Below are 14,560 nucleotides of genomic sequence, written 5' to 3' on the forward strand. Positions count from 1 at the left end.
ATGAGCCCCACATGGGACAGGGACTGTGTCCAACCTGATCGAGCTTCTACCTACCCCAGCTCTTAGAACAGTGCCTGGCACAAAGTAAGTGGTTAACAAAACCATTAAAAAACCAACAACACAACAATGACAAAATCAATGACTTGCTTTGACCCCTCCTCAGGGGGTTGGGGAAGGGCGGGGCGGGGAGTTGTTCAACAGACTGATTTTGTACTCCCGTGAGTAAAGGAAATGAAATGAAACTGAATTTTGGTTTTGCCCTGTTGGTTACAGACAATTTGCTAGGATTCCAAAGGTCACCAGCTGGATTGTAAATTATTTGAGGGCAGGGATTGTGTCTACTAACCCTTGTGGAGTGTCACCAGTGCTTAATACAATGTGCTGCATACATCAGAGTGCAAGCTCCTAGAGGCAGGGCTAGGGTCCACCAACTCTATTGTACTCAATCGCTCAGTACAGCACTGACTACATGATAAGTGCTCAATAAATACCACTGATTCCCCCTCTAGACGGTAAGCTCCTTTGGAGCAGGGTACATGTCAACAGCTCTGATATAATAATAATAATGGCATTTATTAAGCGCTTACTAGGTGCAAAGCACTGTTCTAGGCGCTGGGGAGGTTACAAGGTGATCAGGTTGTCCCCCGGGGGGCTCACAGTCTTAATCCCCATTTTACAGATGAGGTGACTGAGACTCAGAGAAGTGAACTGACTTGCCCAAAGTCACACAGTACTCTCCCAAGCGCACAGTACACTGCTCTGCACAAGGTAAGTGCTCGATAAATACGATTGATCGACTGATTGTTACAGCATTCCAGGGTGAGCACGTCTGCCCAATCGATCGATCAATGATATTTATTGAGTGCTTACTGTGTGCACAGCTCTATACGAAGCACAGTACAATTGTAGTACAACGCAAGAGAGATTGACCGAATGAACCAACAATCCAGCAAAAATAATGTTAAAACCAAGTAGCAAAACCCAGCTTTGCACAAGCGGTGTGTTCATCTTCCTCTGCCAGTCTAAGCTGAAGAGATCTGCCATTACCTCTGCTAAGCTGAAACGGACTCTAATGCCCTGCTGAATTCAAGCGAGTCAAAATACATCAAAAACTGAGCAGCAGAGCATAAGTGCCATGGAGAGGTGTTGAAGGAAAAGCAAGCTTGGCAGCATTACCTGGAAGTGAGAGCGCACTGTTCTTATGGCACGGCATTAAAATTCAATAGCACTATCGGGAAAGGGCGCTAGAGGATGATTACGGTAAATATAAGACGTTCCAAATGCTCTCATCCTTCCAAACAAAAAAAGTCAGTAGCTCAGGATCTGGGTTCCGCACCAAAGGAATGTCTTCTGTTTTGAAACTTTCAAAGCCTGGGGAACTAGAATTTTTTTTTTTTTTTTGCATTTTGCATCTAGGAGAGGAGAATGTTTGACAAAGCAGAGAAACGAGGACTCTCTCTTGTGGTGAATGTCACTTAATTGTCCTTGTGGTCTCCTTCATCTTTCCTAGATGGAAGCAACAGGGCCAGTAACATTTCATTAATATGGATGGCCCCGGTGGCAGACAAGCCTGGATGAGCAAAATGCCTTGTTCAGCTGACTTCGGATTTAAGATTGAATACAGTTTTTTGGGTCCTTGGGGTCACTGCGCCTTTGCAAGGCTTGACAAGGGAATGGTGTCAGCCTCTCCTTTCCCTCGCCCTCATCCCTGCAAATGAAAATGAATTATGGTTGTACATATTTATTACTCTATTTATTTATTTATTTGTTTTACTTGTACATATCTATCCTATTTATTTTATTTTGTTGGTATGTTTGGTTTTGTTCTCTGTCTCCCCCTTTTAGACTGTGAGCCCACTGTTGGGTAGGGACTGTCTCTATCTGTTGCCAATGTGTACTTCCCAAGCGCTTAGTACAGTGCTCTGCACATAGTAAGCGCTCAATAAATACGATTGATGATGATGATGATGAATTATGGCTTTGCCCTGTTGGTTAGAGGCAATTTGAGAGGATTCAAAAGGTCACCCACTAGACTGTAAATTCCCTGAGGGCAGGGATTGGGTCTAGTAACTCTTCTGTGCTCTCCCCAGTGCTCGATATAGTGCTCTGCACGCAGTAGGCTGTACGCTCCTAGAAGGCAGGCTCGATCGACAGAATCACGCTGTGGCCTCCTGGCTTAGAAAGATCGTCTCTTGGCTTCTGATCCAAGTTATATTCATGAACATTTGGACAAAACTTAAAAACGCACTACCAGGATTTAAAACCTTTTTTTGGAATGCTTACTATTTGGAGTGCTTACTATTTGCCAGGGACTTTACTAAGCACTGGGGTAGATACAAGATAACAGTGCTTAGAACAGTGCCTGGCACATAAATGCTATAAAAAAAATATTCAGGCACAGGACCCGAAAATATTTTCTCCCAGACGTGCCAAGCCAAGGCTCAATTCAGACAGGGAATTCCACTCCCAATCCTTCTTTCCCGGAGCGCTTTCGCTATTCAGAATGAAGTTCATTTATCTTGTTGCAATGATTTCTCGCTCAAATGGTTTCCGATTAGAAGCTTAGTTACAATTACGTAAACCCAGGGGGGAATGTTAAAACCACTGCTATTGTTGGATTTCTTTTTTATCTAAAGAGAACATGGCAGGGTACAAATGAAGTTGTCCATTTGCACGATGTTAGCCCAAGAGTCATTTTAATGACCATTTGGGGTTCATTCATACCTTGAGGTGCACTGTCCATGTTAACAACGTTCTGGAAACTCAAAAAAGGGAAAATGCCTTTAAGGTATCAGTCAATTAATCAATGGTATTTATTGAGTGCTTACTATGTGCAGACCACTGTACTAAGTGCTTGGGAGAGTTCGACTGTGAGCCCTTTTAGACTGTGAGCCCACTTTTAGACTGTGAGCCCACTGTTGGGTAGGGACTGTCTCTATATGTTGCCAACTTGTACTTCCCAAGCGCTTAGTACAGTGCTCTGCACATAGTAAGCACTCAATAAATACGATTGATTTGACAGAATTGACACATTCCCTGCCCATAATAACCTTACAGTCTAGATGCTACTGTCTAGCATCAAATCCACTGCTACAAAGAGTTGTCGAATGTGCCCTTATTATTAATGGAATAATAACTATGGTATCGAATCAACACTTACTATGCTGATCACCTTGTATCCTCCCCAGTGCTTAGAACAGTGCTTTGCACATAGTAAGCGCTTAACAAATGCCATCATTATTATTATTATAAGTGCACAAGGTAAAAGAGATCGGACACAGTCCCTGTGCCACAGCGGGGCTCGCAGTTTGGGAAGGCGGGAGAGCCGCCCAAGGTCGCCCAGCAGGCCAGCCGCACGGCTGGAACTTGAACCCAGGTCTCCTGGCTTCCAGTCCCATGCTCTTTCCACTAGACTGCACTGCCTCCTGAGGCCTGCAAGCCTTTTCTGGATGGTTAATTAATTAATGACGAGTTACACGCCATGAAATCCAAGGCTGTTCCATCCCTCAAAATCAGCTGTGCAGCCCAGAGACAAATGATGCATATTTTTAAAGGCTTGTTGGCATATTAATGACCCATTCGGCTTCGCCCTTATGCAATTCTCTCCTTTACTGAGGGGTAGGTCTCTGCTAAAACCACGCAGCTCCTCAAAGACTCTCCTGGCCCGCAAGCGCGCGCGAAGCCAGCGAGGGGTCCGGCCGGGCCAGATCCTTCTGTGGGAGGAGGGGGCTCATTGTCTGCTGCCGCCACCAATGCCGCCACCGCAGGCCCTCCCTTGGCAGGGGTGAGACAGACTGCTGATGGACCTTATTCGCTCCATTAACGTTTCTCCCGCTAGCCCGCTGCCCGCTGAGGTCAATTAGCGCTGAGAAGCTCTCTGGCCAGTCCTGATCCAAAAGGGAGTGGCAGCACTCCGATTTGAAGGTCAAAGGAGCGACACACACGAAGCCAGACAAATACACACATTCGTACACGCACACAAACCTTCATCCGCCTACCCACAAAAGTGCACACACCAACATAAATGCACACCTCCCCACACGTTCACACACATGCAGGCGACCCCACAAACTCGCATACCCACGTATGTACTTGCAGGTGCCCATGCTCATGTGCATGTTGTCCCCCCCCAACCTACATGCGTACACACATGTCCACGCAGAAGCATGAGAGCCCAGCTAGTTCACTGTCAGGGGAACTATTTCAGTCTGAGGTGATTTGAGGTGATCTACGGTTTCTTCTCCCGACAGCCTTCCCATCTGGAGAAGAACTTGGCCGCAGAGGAAGGCTCCCTGTCTGGTTGCGGACACCAGGGAGAATTTCCAGGCTGACACGAGCCCCGTGCCCGCGTGGTCCCCTTTCAGAGGAGACAAGGTGAGGATGCGGCATTTATGTGGCACGGAGAGCCGCTCTCTGCACCGGGGAGACGTGGGGCACCCCTGCCCGGGACCCCAGGGGTGGCAGGGGCAACCGGGAGGGGGCTGTGGGGAAAGCCAAGGGAGGGGTGATGAGGGGGGCAGAGACGTGCCGCAGGTACTCGACGATGCCCAGCCCAAGAGGGCGATGACTTCCACTGCAGTCCCCACGCCTCGGCCCCACGGACGCTGCAGTGGAGGGATCTCCCTCTTGCTGCAAGGAATTGCGGGTGGGAGCTGACCAGATGCTAAAAACCGAGAGCGGCTGCGTGCTGGCCCCGCCCAGCCCACCTCCCCAACTAAGCCTCTGGCCCCAGGGGGACCCCCCCCTCAAAATGGGGACCCGTGGATCCCAGCTCTAGGGACCCCCAACGTGGGGTCCCGTGGATACCGTCCCTGGGGGCCCTCAAATTGGAGACCCCTGGACCCATCCCCGGGGACCCTCAAATTGGGGATCCGTGAATCCCAGCTCTGGGAACTCCCAACGTGGGGACCCGTGGATCCCAGCTCTGGGGCCCTCCCAACGTGGGAGCCCCTGGATCCCATCCCCGGGGACCCTCAAACTGGGGATCCGTCGATCCCATTCCTGGGGACCCCCAACGTGGGGACCAGTGGATCCCGTTCCTGGAGACTCCCAACGTGGGAACCCCTGGATCCCATCCCCGGGGACCCTCAGATTGGGGATCCGTGGATCCCATTCCTGGGGACTCCCAACGCGGGGCCCCGTGGATCCCAACTCTGGGCACCTCCCAACGTGGGAACCCCTGGATCCCACCCCCGGGGACCCTCAGATTGGGGATCCGTCGATCCCATTCCTGGGGACCCCCAGGACCCGTGCATCCCACCTCTGGGGACCTCCCAACGTGGGAACCCCCAAATTGGGGATCCGTGGATCCCAGCCCTGGGAACTCCCAACGTGGGGACCCCCCCCACCCAAAGTGGGAAGCCCTGGATCCCATCCCCGGGGACCCCCAAATTGGGGATCCGTGGATCCCCGCCCCAGGGACCCCCCCCCAACGTGGAGCCCCCCGGACCCCAGCTCCGGCCCCTCCCGCCTTGGCCCCTCACCGGACTTGGGCGGGTAGCGGTAGACGGAGCCGCAGGGGATGTCCACCTCCTCCACGGCCGCCTGCTGCCGGCTGGTCAGGGCGCCCATGGCGGCGGGCGGCGGGGACCCCCGCAGCCTCCCGCCACCATGGTCCGGGGGACACCGGGCCGCCGACACCCCCAGGCGTGACGTCATCCGCGGCCGGCCAATGGGGAGGCGGAGGCGGGAGCGCCGGGCCCCGGACAGCCAATGGGGAGGCGGGGGTGGAAACACCGGGCCCCGGCCAGCCAATGGGAGGGCGGGAGGGCGGGAAGGCGGGAGGAGCACGGGGACACGTGCGGAGGAGCGGCGCGCCCCCCGGGCGGGGCCCTGCCGCCTCGCCTCCTTCACTCCTTCATTCATTCATTCAGTCAGTCTCTGTATCATCATCATCATCCGTATTTATTGAGCGCTTACTGTGTGCAGCGCACTGTACTGAGCGCTTGGGAAGTCCAAGTTGGCAACAGATAGAGACAGTCCCTACCTAAGCACTCAATAAATACGATTGAATGAATGAGTCAGTCTGTGCACACAGTAAGCACTCAATAAATACGATTGAATGAATGAGTCAGTCAGTCTCTGCACACAATAAGCGCTCAATAAATACGATTGATTGAATGAATGGATGAATCAGTCAGTCAGTCTCTGCACACAGTAAGTGCTCAATAAATACGATTGAATGAATGAATGAATGTCAGTCAGTCTCTGCACGCAATAAGCACTCAATAAATACGATTGATTGAATGAATGAATCAGTCAGTCTCTGCACACAGTAAGCGCTCAATAAATACGATTGAATGAATGAATGAATCAGTCAGTCAGTCTCTGCACACAGTAAGCGCTCAATAAATACGATTGAATGAATGAATCACTCAGTCAGTCTCTGCACACAGTAAGCGCTCAATAAATACGATTGAATGAATGAATGAATCAGTCAGTCAGTCTCTGCACACAGTAAGCGCTCAATAAATAAGATTGAATGAATGAATCACTCAGTCAGTCTCTGCACACAGTAAGCGCTCAATAAATACGATTGAATGAATGAATGAATCAGTCAGTCTCTGCACACAGTAAGCGCTCAATAAATACGATTGAATGAATGAATGAATGAATCAATCAATCAATCGTATTTATTGAGCGCTTACTATGTGCAGAGCACTGTACTAAGCGCTTGGGAAGTACAAATTGGCATCACATAGAGACAGTCCCTACCCAACAGTGGGCTCACAGTCTAAAAGGGGGAGACAGAGAATGAATGAATCAGTCAGTCAGTCTCTGCACACAGTAAGCGCTCAATAAATACGACTGAATGAATGAATGAATCAGTCAGTCTCTGCACACAGTAAGCGCTCAATAAATACGATTGAATGAATGAATGAATCAGTCAGTCAGTCTCTGCACACAGTAAGCACTCAATAAATACGATTGAATGAATGTCAGTCAGTATCTGCACACAATAAGCGCTCAATAAATGCGGTTGATTGAAGGAATGAATGAATCAGTCAGTCTCTGCACACAATAAGCGCTCAATAAATACGATTGATTGAATGAATGAATGAATCAGTCAGTCAGTCTCTGCACACAGTAAGCGCTCAATAAATACGATTGAATGAATGAATCAGTCAGTCTCTGCACACAGTAAGTGCTCAATAAATACGATTGAATGAATGAATGAATGAATCAGTCAGTCATTCAGTCCTATTTATAATAACAATAATAATGGCATTGATTAAGCACTTCCTATGTGCAAAGCCCTGTTCTAAGCGCTGGGGAGGTTACAAGGCGATCAGGTTGTCCCACAGGGGGCTCACCGTCTTCATCCCCATTTTACAGATGAGGCAACTAAGGCCCAGAGAAGTGAAGTGACTTGCCCAAAGTCACCCAGCTGACAACTGGCGGAGCTGGGATTTGAACCCCGGACCTCTGACTCCAAAGCCCGTGAATAATAATAATAATAATAATAATAATAATATTTGTTAAGCACTTACTATGTGCAAAGCCCTGTTCTAAGTGCTGGGGAGGTTACAAAGTGATCCGGTTGTCCCACAGGGGGCTCAAAGTCTTCATCCCCATTTTCCAGATGAGGTCACTGAAGCACAGAGAAGTGAAGCGACTTGCCCAAAGTCACACAGCTGACAAGTGGCGGAGCCGGGATTAGAACACATGACCTCTGAATCCCAAGCCCGGGCTCTTTCCACTGAGCCACGCTGCTTCTCAATGGACATCAATATAAATAAATATGGACATCAATATAAAAAAATACAAGGGCATTTGTTAAGCGCTCACTATGTGCCAATATGTTTGTATGTATTTATTACTCTATTTTTTTATTTTATTTGTACATATTTATTCTATTTATTTTATTTTGTTAATATGTTTTGTTTTGTTGTCTGTCTCCCCCTTCTAGACTGTGAGCCCGCTGTTGGGTAGGGACCGTCTCTAAATGTTGCCAACTTGTACTTCCCAAGCGCTTAGTACAGTGCTCTGCACACAGTAAGCGCTCAATAAATACAATTGAATGAATGAATGCCAAGCACTGTTCTAAGCACTGACATAGTCAACAATGAATTCACCTCCTCCAGGAGGCCTTCCCAACCTGAGCCCCCCTTTCACCTTGTAACCTCCCCAGCACTTAGAACAGTGCTTTGCATATAGTAAGTGCTTAATAAATGCCATCATTATTATTATTTATTATTTTCCTCTGCTCCTCCTCCCCTATCCCCTGCCTCTGCTATACCCCTCCCTGCCCCACAGCACTGGTGTATATCTGTACATATTTATTATTCTATTAATTTTATTAATGATGGGAATATATTTCTAATTTTATTTATTTATTTTGATGCTATTGATGCCTACTTGGTTTTTTTTTTGTTATTGATGCCTACTTGGTTTTTTTTTTGTTTGCTGTCTCCCCCGTTCTAGACTATGACCCCACTGTTGGGTAGGGCTTGTCTCTAACTGTTGCCCTATTGTACTCTCCAAGCGCTTAGTACAGTGCTCTGCACACAGTAAGTGCTCAATAAATACGATTGAATGAATGAATGAACAAATACTAATTTTATTATAAGCACAAGGGTTTCAGGAGCTGGGGGTGGGGGCCAAGGGGGAGACTGACAGCAGAGAAACGTGGAGCTGGGAAAAGTGCCCTGTCAGAGGAGAAATCTCAGCAGGGTGGAAGCATTTCCAAGCTGAAAAAACCCCTCAGGGTCTCCTGGTCTCCTCCCCAATTTGATTTAAAAACTGGTAATTCCCAGAGTCAGGAAACGCAGAGGTTTGCACCTCCTGGTCTCCATGTGTGGCAGCTACTCCCAGACCCCCCCTTCCACCCCCGGCTGGATTTCCTCAAGTAAATCTTTGGGGATGGCCACAGAGTCTAACCTCAAGGCCCTCCATGCATTAAAAAATAAAAACAAACCTCTCCCAAGAGCATTTACTCTCTCTGTGGTCTCAATTCTCCCTCCTCAGCCCGGGTTGAAGGATGTCCAGAGGGGCAGACTGCGGATTATTTGGGATTAACACTTGGCAGGGAAGGGGGGAGCTAATTCCTTAACCCCAAGGTTTTCCGAGTCCTTTGCAAATTCCTGGTAGCTGGGAGGGTTAACTCGGTGGAAGTGTGTTTGGATGATTGAAAAACATGCAGGGTTGTACTCTGCTGCAACTGCTACTACTTTAACCCCCTTCGTCCCATACGATTCCAGCAGCAGCAATTCACGTGGATCCCAAGGCTGAGAGGATCAGCCCTGAAGAATGACAATAATTGTGTATTTGTGAAGTGTCTACTACACGCCTAGGATTGTAGTACGTACTGGGGAAGATAACGGGATAATTCAATGAGTCCTTGTCCCGTGTGGGATTCCCAACTAAGTCTGAAGAAGACAGAAGCGCTCACAGCACTCTTATCCCTTTAACCTTTAGCCTGCAAACTCCCGCCTCACGACAAGAAATTGCATTTAAAAAATGAACCCACCCCAAAGAAAAACGAGTCATACCTGGCGTGACAGGGAGAAAGGAGCAATGCAGCCTGTTGGGTAAAGTACAGGATTGAGAGTACGGACTTGAGTTCTAATTCTAGCTCCACCACGTCCCCTAGACTGTAAGGTTGTTGAGGACAGAGAACGTGTCGACCAAGTCTAAATAGTAAACGCTAAATAAATATCACTGATTGAGCACCTAGTGTGTGAATTTGGGGATGTCACTCAGCTTCCCTGTGCCTCACCCTATGCATCTGGAAAATGGGAATGAAATAGCTGTTCTTCCTTCCCTCTTAGACTGTAAGCTCCATGTGATAGGAGGAACGCGCCTGATCTGATTATATCTTGTATATATGTATATATGCTTGTACATATTTATTACTCTATTTATTTATTTTACTTGTACATATCTATTCTATTTATTTTATTTTGTTAGTATGTTTGGTTTTGTTCTCTGTCTCCTCCTTTCAGACTGTGAGCCCACTGTTGGATAGGGACTGTCTCTATATGTTGCCAACTTGTACTTCCCAAGCGCTTAGTACAGTGCTCTGCACACAGTAAGCGCTCAATAAATACGATTGATGATGATGATGATGATGATTGTTCTTACCCCAGCGCTTGGCACTGAATAAGCACTTAAGAAATACCACTACTCAGTCTCATTATTCATGGGGTCTCATAATTTTATTAATAATATTAATGATAACAATTATTAATATTAATGAGTTCCCATGAACTTGACAACTGAATTGTGACCCATAGAAAGCAGAGAGCCACAGTGGGAAGTTTAGACAACCAAAATCTCCTAAAAACAAACACCAGAAGTTCTAGAATTGGGGTTTGGGCCATTAAGTTTCCTCTTTTCAGAGGCCGGAGGATGGAGCAGAAGCTTGGGCTATGAACGAACCCCCTCTCCCCACCCACCCCCACCTCCCCTGCTTCACCCCCTGAGGACTGAGCCCAGATTCCCAGCTGTCAATCATCTCTAATGCTGGAACCCAACACCTGACTTATCCTAAGAAGAAGAAGAATGCTATTTGTAAACGCTTACTATGTGCCAAGCACTGTCCTTGTGGAGTATATATATATATATATATATATATATATATATATATATATATATTTGTACATATTTATTACTCTATTTATTTTACTTGTACATATCTATTCTATTTATTTTATTTTGTTAGTATGTTTGGTTTTGTTGTCTGTCTCCCTCTTTCAGACTGTGAGCCCACTGTTGGGTAGGGACTGTCCTATATGTTGCTAACTTGTACTTCCTAAGCCCTTAGTACAGTGCTCTGCACACAGTAAGTGCTCAATAAATACGATTGATTGATTGATTGAGTAAGGACAGATGGGTATGATTAACCCCATTTTGCAGATGTAGAATGGGGGTCCAGAGAGGTTAAGAATTTTGCCCAAAGTCATACAGCAGGTCAGGGGCAGGGCCAGGCCTAGAACTAAGGTTCTCCCGTCTCTCAGTCCCTATGCGGTCTCTCAGTCCCTATGCGCTCCCGTTTGGACCAGGGAGCCCGATTCCAGTGTGGAGAGATTTACAGAACCAGGTGCAGAAGCTCACAAACTGCCTTCTTGAAAGCCAGGCTGCTGAGAGGCACAGTGATCGCGTAAGGTCGTTTAAGTCCCAGATGGCATAGATGAAATTGACACCAGTCTTCTCCCCTGCAGCATGCAGGGACCACGAAATAGTCACGTTTTTGTTTTTTTTTATCGCATCTGTTCAGCGCTTACTTTGTGCCAGGCACTGTACTACACGCTGGGGGAGATACAAGCTATTCAGGTTGGATACAGTACTTGTTCCATTTGCAGGTCACAGTCTTAAGCCTCATTTTACAGATGCGGTAACTGAGGCACAGAGAATCCAGGTCGTTCTGACACTGCTCTATCCACTGGGCCATGCCTGCTTCCACCTGGTTGATCCTGCAACCTGGAAGATTGACAGATGCAATCCTCTCCCTCTGGACTCTAAGCTCCTTGAGGGCAAGGATCTCACTTGTACTCTCCCAAGCACCTAGTAATAATAATAATAATAATAATAATGATGGCATTTATTAAGCGCTTCCTAGGTAGTACAGTGCTCTGCACACAGTAGAGTTTCAATCGGCACCACTGATTTACTGACAGATGTAATGCTACACAACCCCTGGCCAGGGATCACTCAATCATACTTTTTGAGCGCTGTGTGCAGAGCACTGCACTGAGCACTTGGGAAAATAAAACAGAACTGGTAGACACGTTCCCTGCCCACAACGAATACTGGCTCAGGTCGCGCAGACCAATAATAATAATAACGGTGGTATCTGTTAAGCGCTTACTATGTGCCAAGCACTGTTCTAAGCACTGGGGGGGATACAAGGTGATCAAGGTTGTCCCACATGGGGCTCACAGTCTTAGTCCCCATTTTACAGATGAGGGAACTGAGGCCCAGAGAAGTTAAGTGACTTGCCCAAGGTCACATCACATAGCTGACAAGCGGTGGAGTCGGAATTCGAACCCATGTCCTCTGACTCCCTAAGCCCGTGCTCTTTCCACTGAGCCACACTGCTTCTCCAACCTACCGTCAGCCAAGCGCTGATGCAGATTTCTTTCCACAGTCCCCTTCAGTGTGGCCTCGTAGAAAGAGTCTGGGCCGCAGAGTCAAAGGAGCTGGATTCTAATCCAGAAACTGATGTTTGCCTTCTGTGTGACCTTGGGCAAGTCACTTACCTCAATTTCATTATATATAAAAAGGAGGACAAATACCTCTTCCCCCTCATAGTATTTATTAAGTGCTCCTAGACTGTTAGCCCGCTGTTGGGTAGGGACCGTCTCTATATGTTGCCAACCTGTACTTCCCAAGCGCTTAGTACAGTGCTCTGCACACAATAAGTGCTCAATAAATATGATTGAATGAATTAAGTGCTTGCTGTGCACAGAATGCTGTATTCAGCACTAGGAAAGAGTATGCAGGTGGGAATTAGATACGGACCCTGTCCTTCGAGGAGTTCACAATCTATCCTCCTTTGACTGTGAACCCCATGTAGGGCAGGGACTCTTTTCTGACCTGATTATCTTGCACAGTGCTTCGTACAGTGCTTCTTGTTAAAATGATATTTAAGTGCTTACTATACACGAGGCACTGGTCTAAGCACTGGGATAGATACAAGGTCATCAAGTTGGACACAGTTCCTGTCCCATGTGGGGCTCACAGTCTTAATCCCATTTTACAGATGAGGGAACTGAGGCCCAGAGGAGTGAAATGACTTACCCACGGTCACACAGCAGACAGGTAGTGGGGCCAGGATCAGAACCCACGTGCTTCTAACTCCCAGGCCCTAGCCACTAGACCACGTGCTCGGCACAGAGTAAACACATCAAATTCCACAACTATTATTTAATACCCCCCACCCGACTGAGTGCAAAGCCCTGTAGTAAGAATTTGAGGGGGTACACTAAAAGCAAGATACATCCTGCCCACCCTCCGGGAGCTTACAATCTGAGAGGGTGAACGTTTCATTTTCCCAGCCCTAAAACCTGTTCTGCTCCATATTTTTAATCCTAGAATTCATGTCCCAGGAGGCCAGGGAATCTGACTCCTCTTCCATTGGCCTCAATTAATCAACAGTGTTTATTGAGCACTTACTGTACGCAGAGCACTGTACTAAATGCTTGAGAAAGTATAACACAGCAGAATTAGTAGACATGATCCCTGCCCACAAGGAGCTTCAAACCAAACCGACCCACTGCAAAAAATGTTTGTTATTTCTTACAATGATGAATCATGCTTTTGCCCCGACTTTCTATTCCGGTCGTTTCTCCATTCTGATGTGTACAGTACTATAAATGGGGTTTCTCCACAAATGCTTCCTTCCTCTTTACACTTGAACAACACTCAAGCTAGCCTATCTTTTTTTTTTTAAAAAAAAAGGTACTTGTCTAAGTGCTTACTATGTGCCAGGCAATGTACTAAGCGCTGGGGTAGATACGAACTAATCAGGTTGGACACAGTCCATGACCCACATAGGGCTCACGGTCTTCATCCCCATTTTACAAGATGAGGGAACTGAGGCCAGAGAAGTGAAGTGACTTGGCGAAGGTTGCACAGCAGAAAAACGGGGGGAGTGGGGATTAGAACCCAGGTCCTTCCGACTCCCTATCTCTGTGCCTTATTCTCATCTCTCCCACCCCGACCTCTGGTTTGCTCCCTCCCCTTTCATCATCATCATCAATCGTATTTATTGAGCGCTTACTGTGTGCAGAGCACTGTACTAAGCGCTTGGGAAGTACAAGCTGGCAACACATAGAGACAGTTCCTACCCAACAGTGGGCTCACAGTCTAAAAGGGGGAGACAGAGAACAAAACCAAACATGATACTAACAAAATAAAATAAATTATTTTCATTTTCATTTTCAACAGAACACAGCGCTCCCCATCTTCAAAAGCCCTTCGGAGATCACACCTCCTCCAGGAGGCTTGCTTACTCACGCGTATCTTATACATTCTACTACTTCCTCTAAACTGTAATTATTGAAGTGTCTGTTTCCCGTGCTAGGTTGTAAGCTCCTTGAGAGCAGAGACCGTGGCTTCTAACTTAGACCGTGAGCTCCATGTGGGACGGGGAGTCTGTCCAACCTGATCAACTTTGCATCTACCCCAGTGCTTGACAACATAGTAAGCCGTTAAGAAATACCATAAAAAAAAACCCACTATTGTAATCAACAGAGAAGCAGCATGGCCTAATGGAAAGAGCACGGGTTTGGGAGCCAGAGGACTTGGGGTCTAATCCAGCTCCACCACTTACCTGCTGTGTGACTTCGGGCAAATCACTTCACTTCTCTGTACCTCAATTCCCTCATCTGCAAAATGCGGATTCAGTACCTATGCTCCCTCTTACTTGGAATGTGAGTCCCATGTGGGACCTGATTATTGCCATGTGTCTACCCCAGCGCTTAGTTCAGTGTTTGGTGCCAAGTAAGGCCTTTACAAACACCACAGTTATTATTATTAGTAATAATAATCTATCAGTTGGGAGAGTACAATACAGTTGAGGTGGTAGAATGATCCCTGCCCTCAGTTTACAAACTAC

The 14,560-nt window shown here is 47.3% G+C and overlaps 1 protein-coding gene across 2 annotated transcripts in view; it reads right to left on the reverse strand.

The window, feature by feature from the left end:
• Window positions 1–5,574, reverse strand: part of RNF157 (ring finger protein 157) — a 39,828-nt gene extending 34,254 nt beyond the window's left edge. For both annotated transcript variants that reach the window (XM_038742105.1, XM_038742104.1), the window contains exon 1: window positions 5,484–5,574. In XM_038742105.1, the coding sequence (XP_038598033.1) occupies window positions 5,484–5,571 (88 nt within the window). In that variant the 5' untranslated portion in view covers window positions 5,572–5,574. The remainder of the gene's footprint in view (window positions 1–5,483) is intronic.
• Between the last annotated feature and the right edge of the window lie 8,986 nt (window positions 5,575–14,560).

The sequence above is a fragment of the Tachyglossus aculeatus genome, unplaced genomic scaffold, assembly GCF_015852505.1.
Source record: "Tachyglossus aculeatus isolate mTacAcu1 unplaced genomic scaffold, mTacAcu1.pri SUPER_34, whole genome shotgun sequence".
NCBI lineage: Eukaryota > Metazoa > Chordata > Mammalia > Monotremata > Tachyglossidae > Tachyglossus > Tachyglossus aculeatus.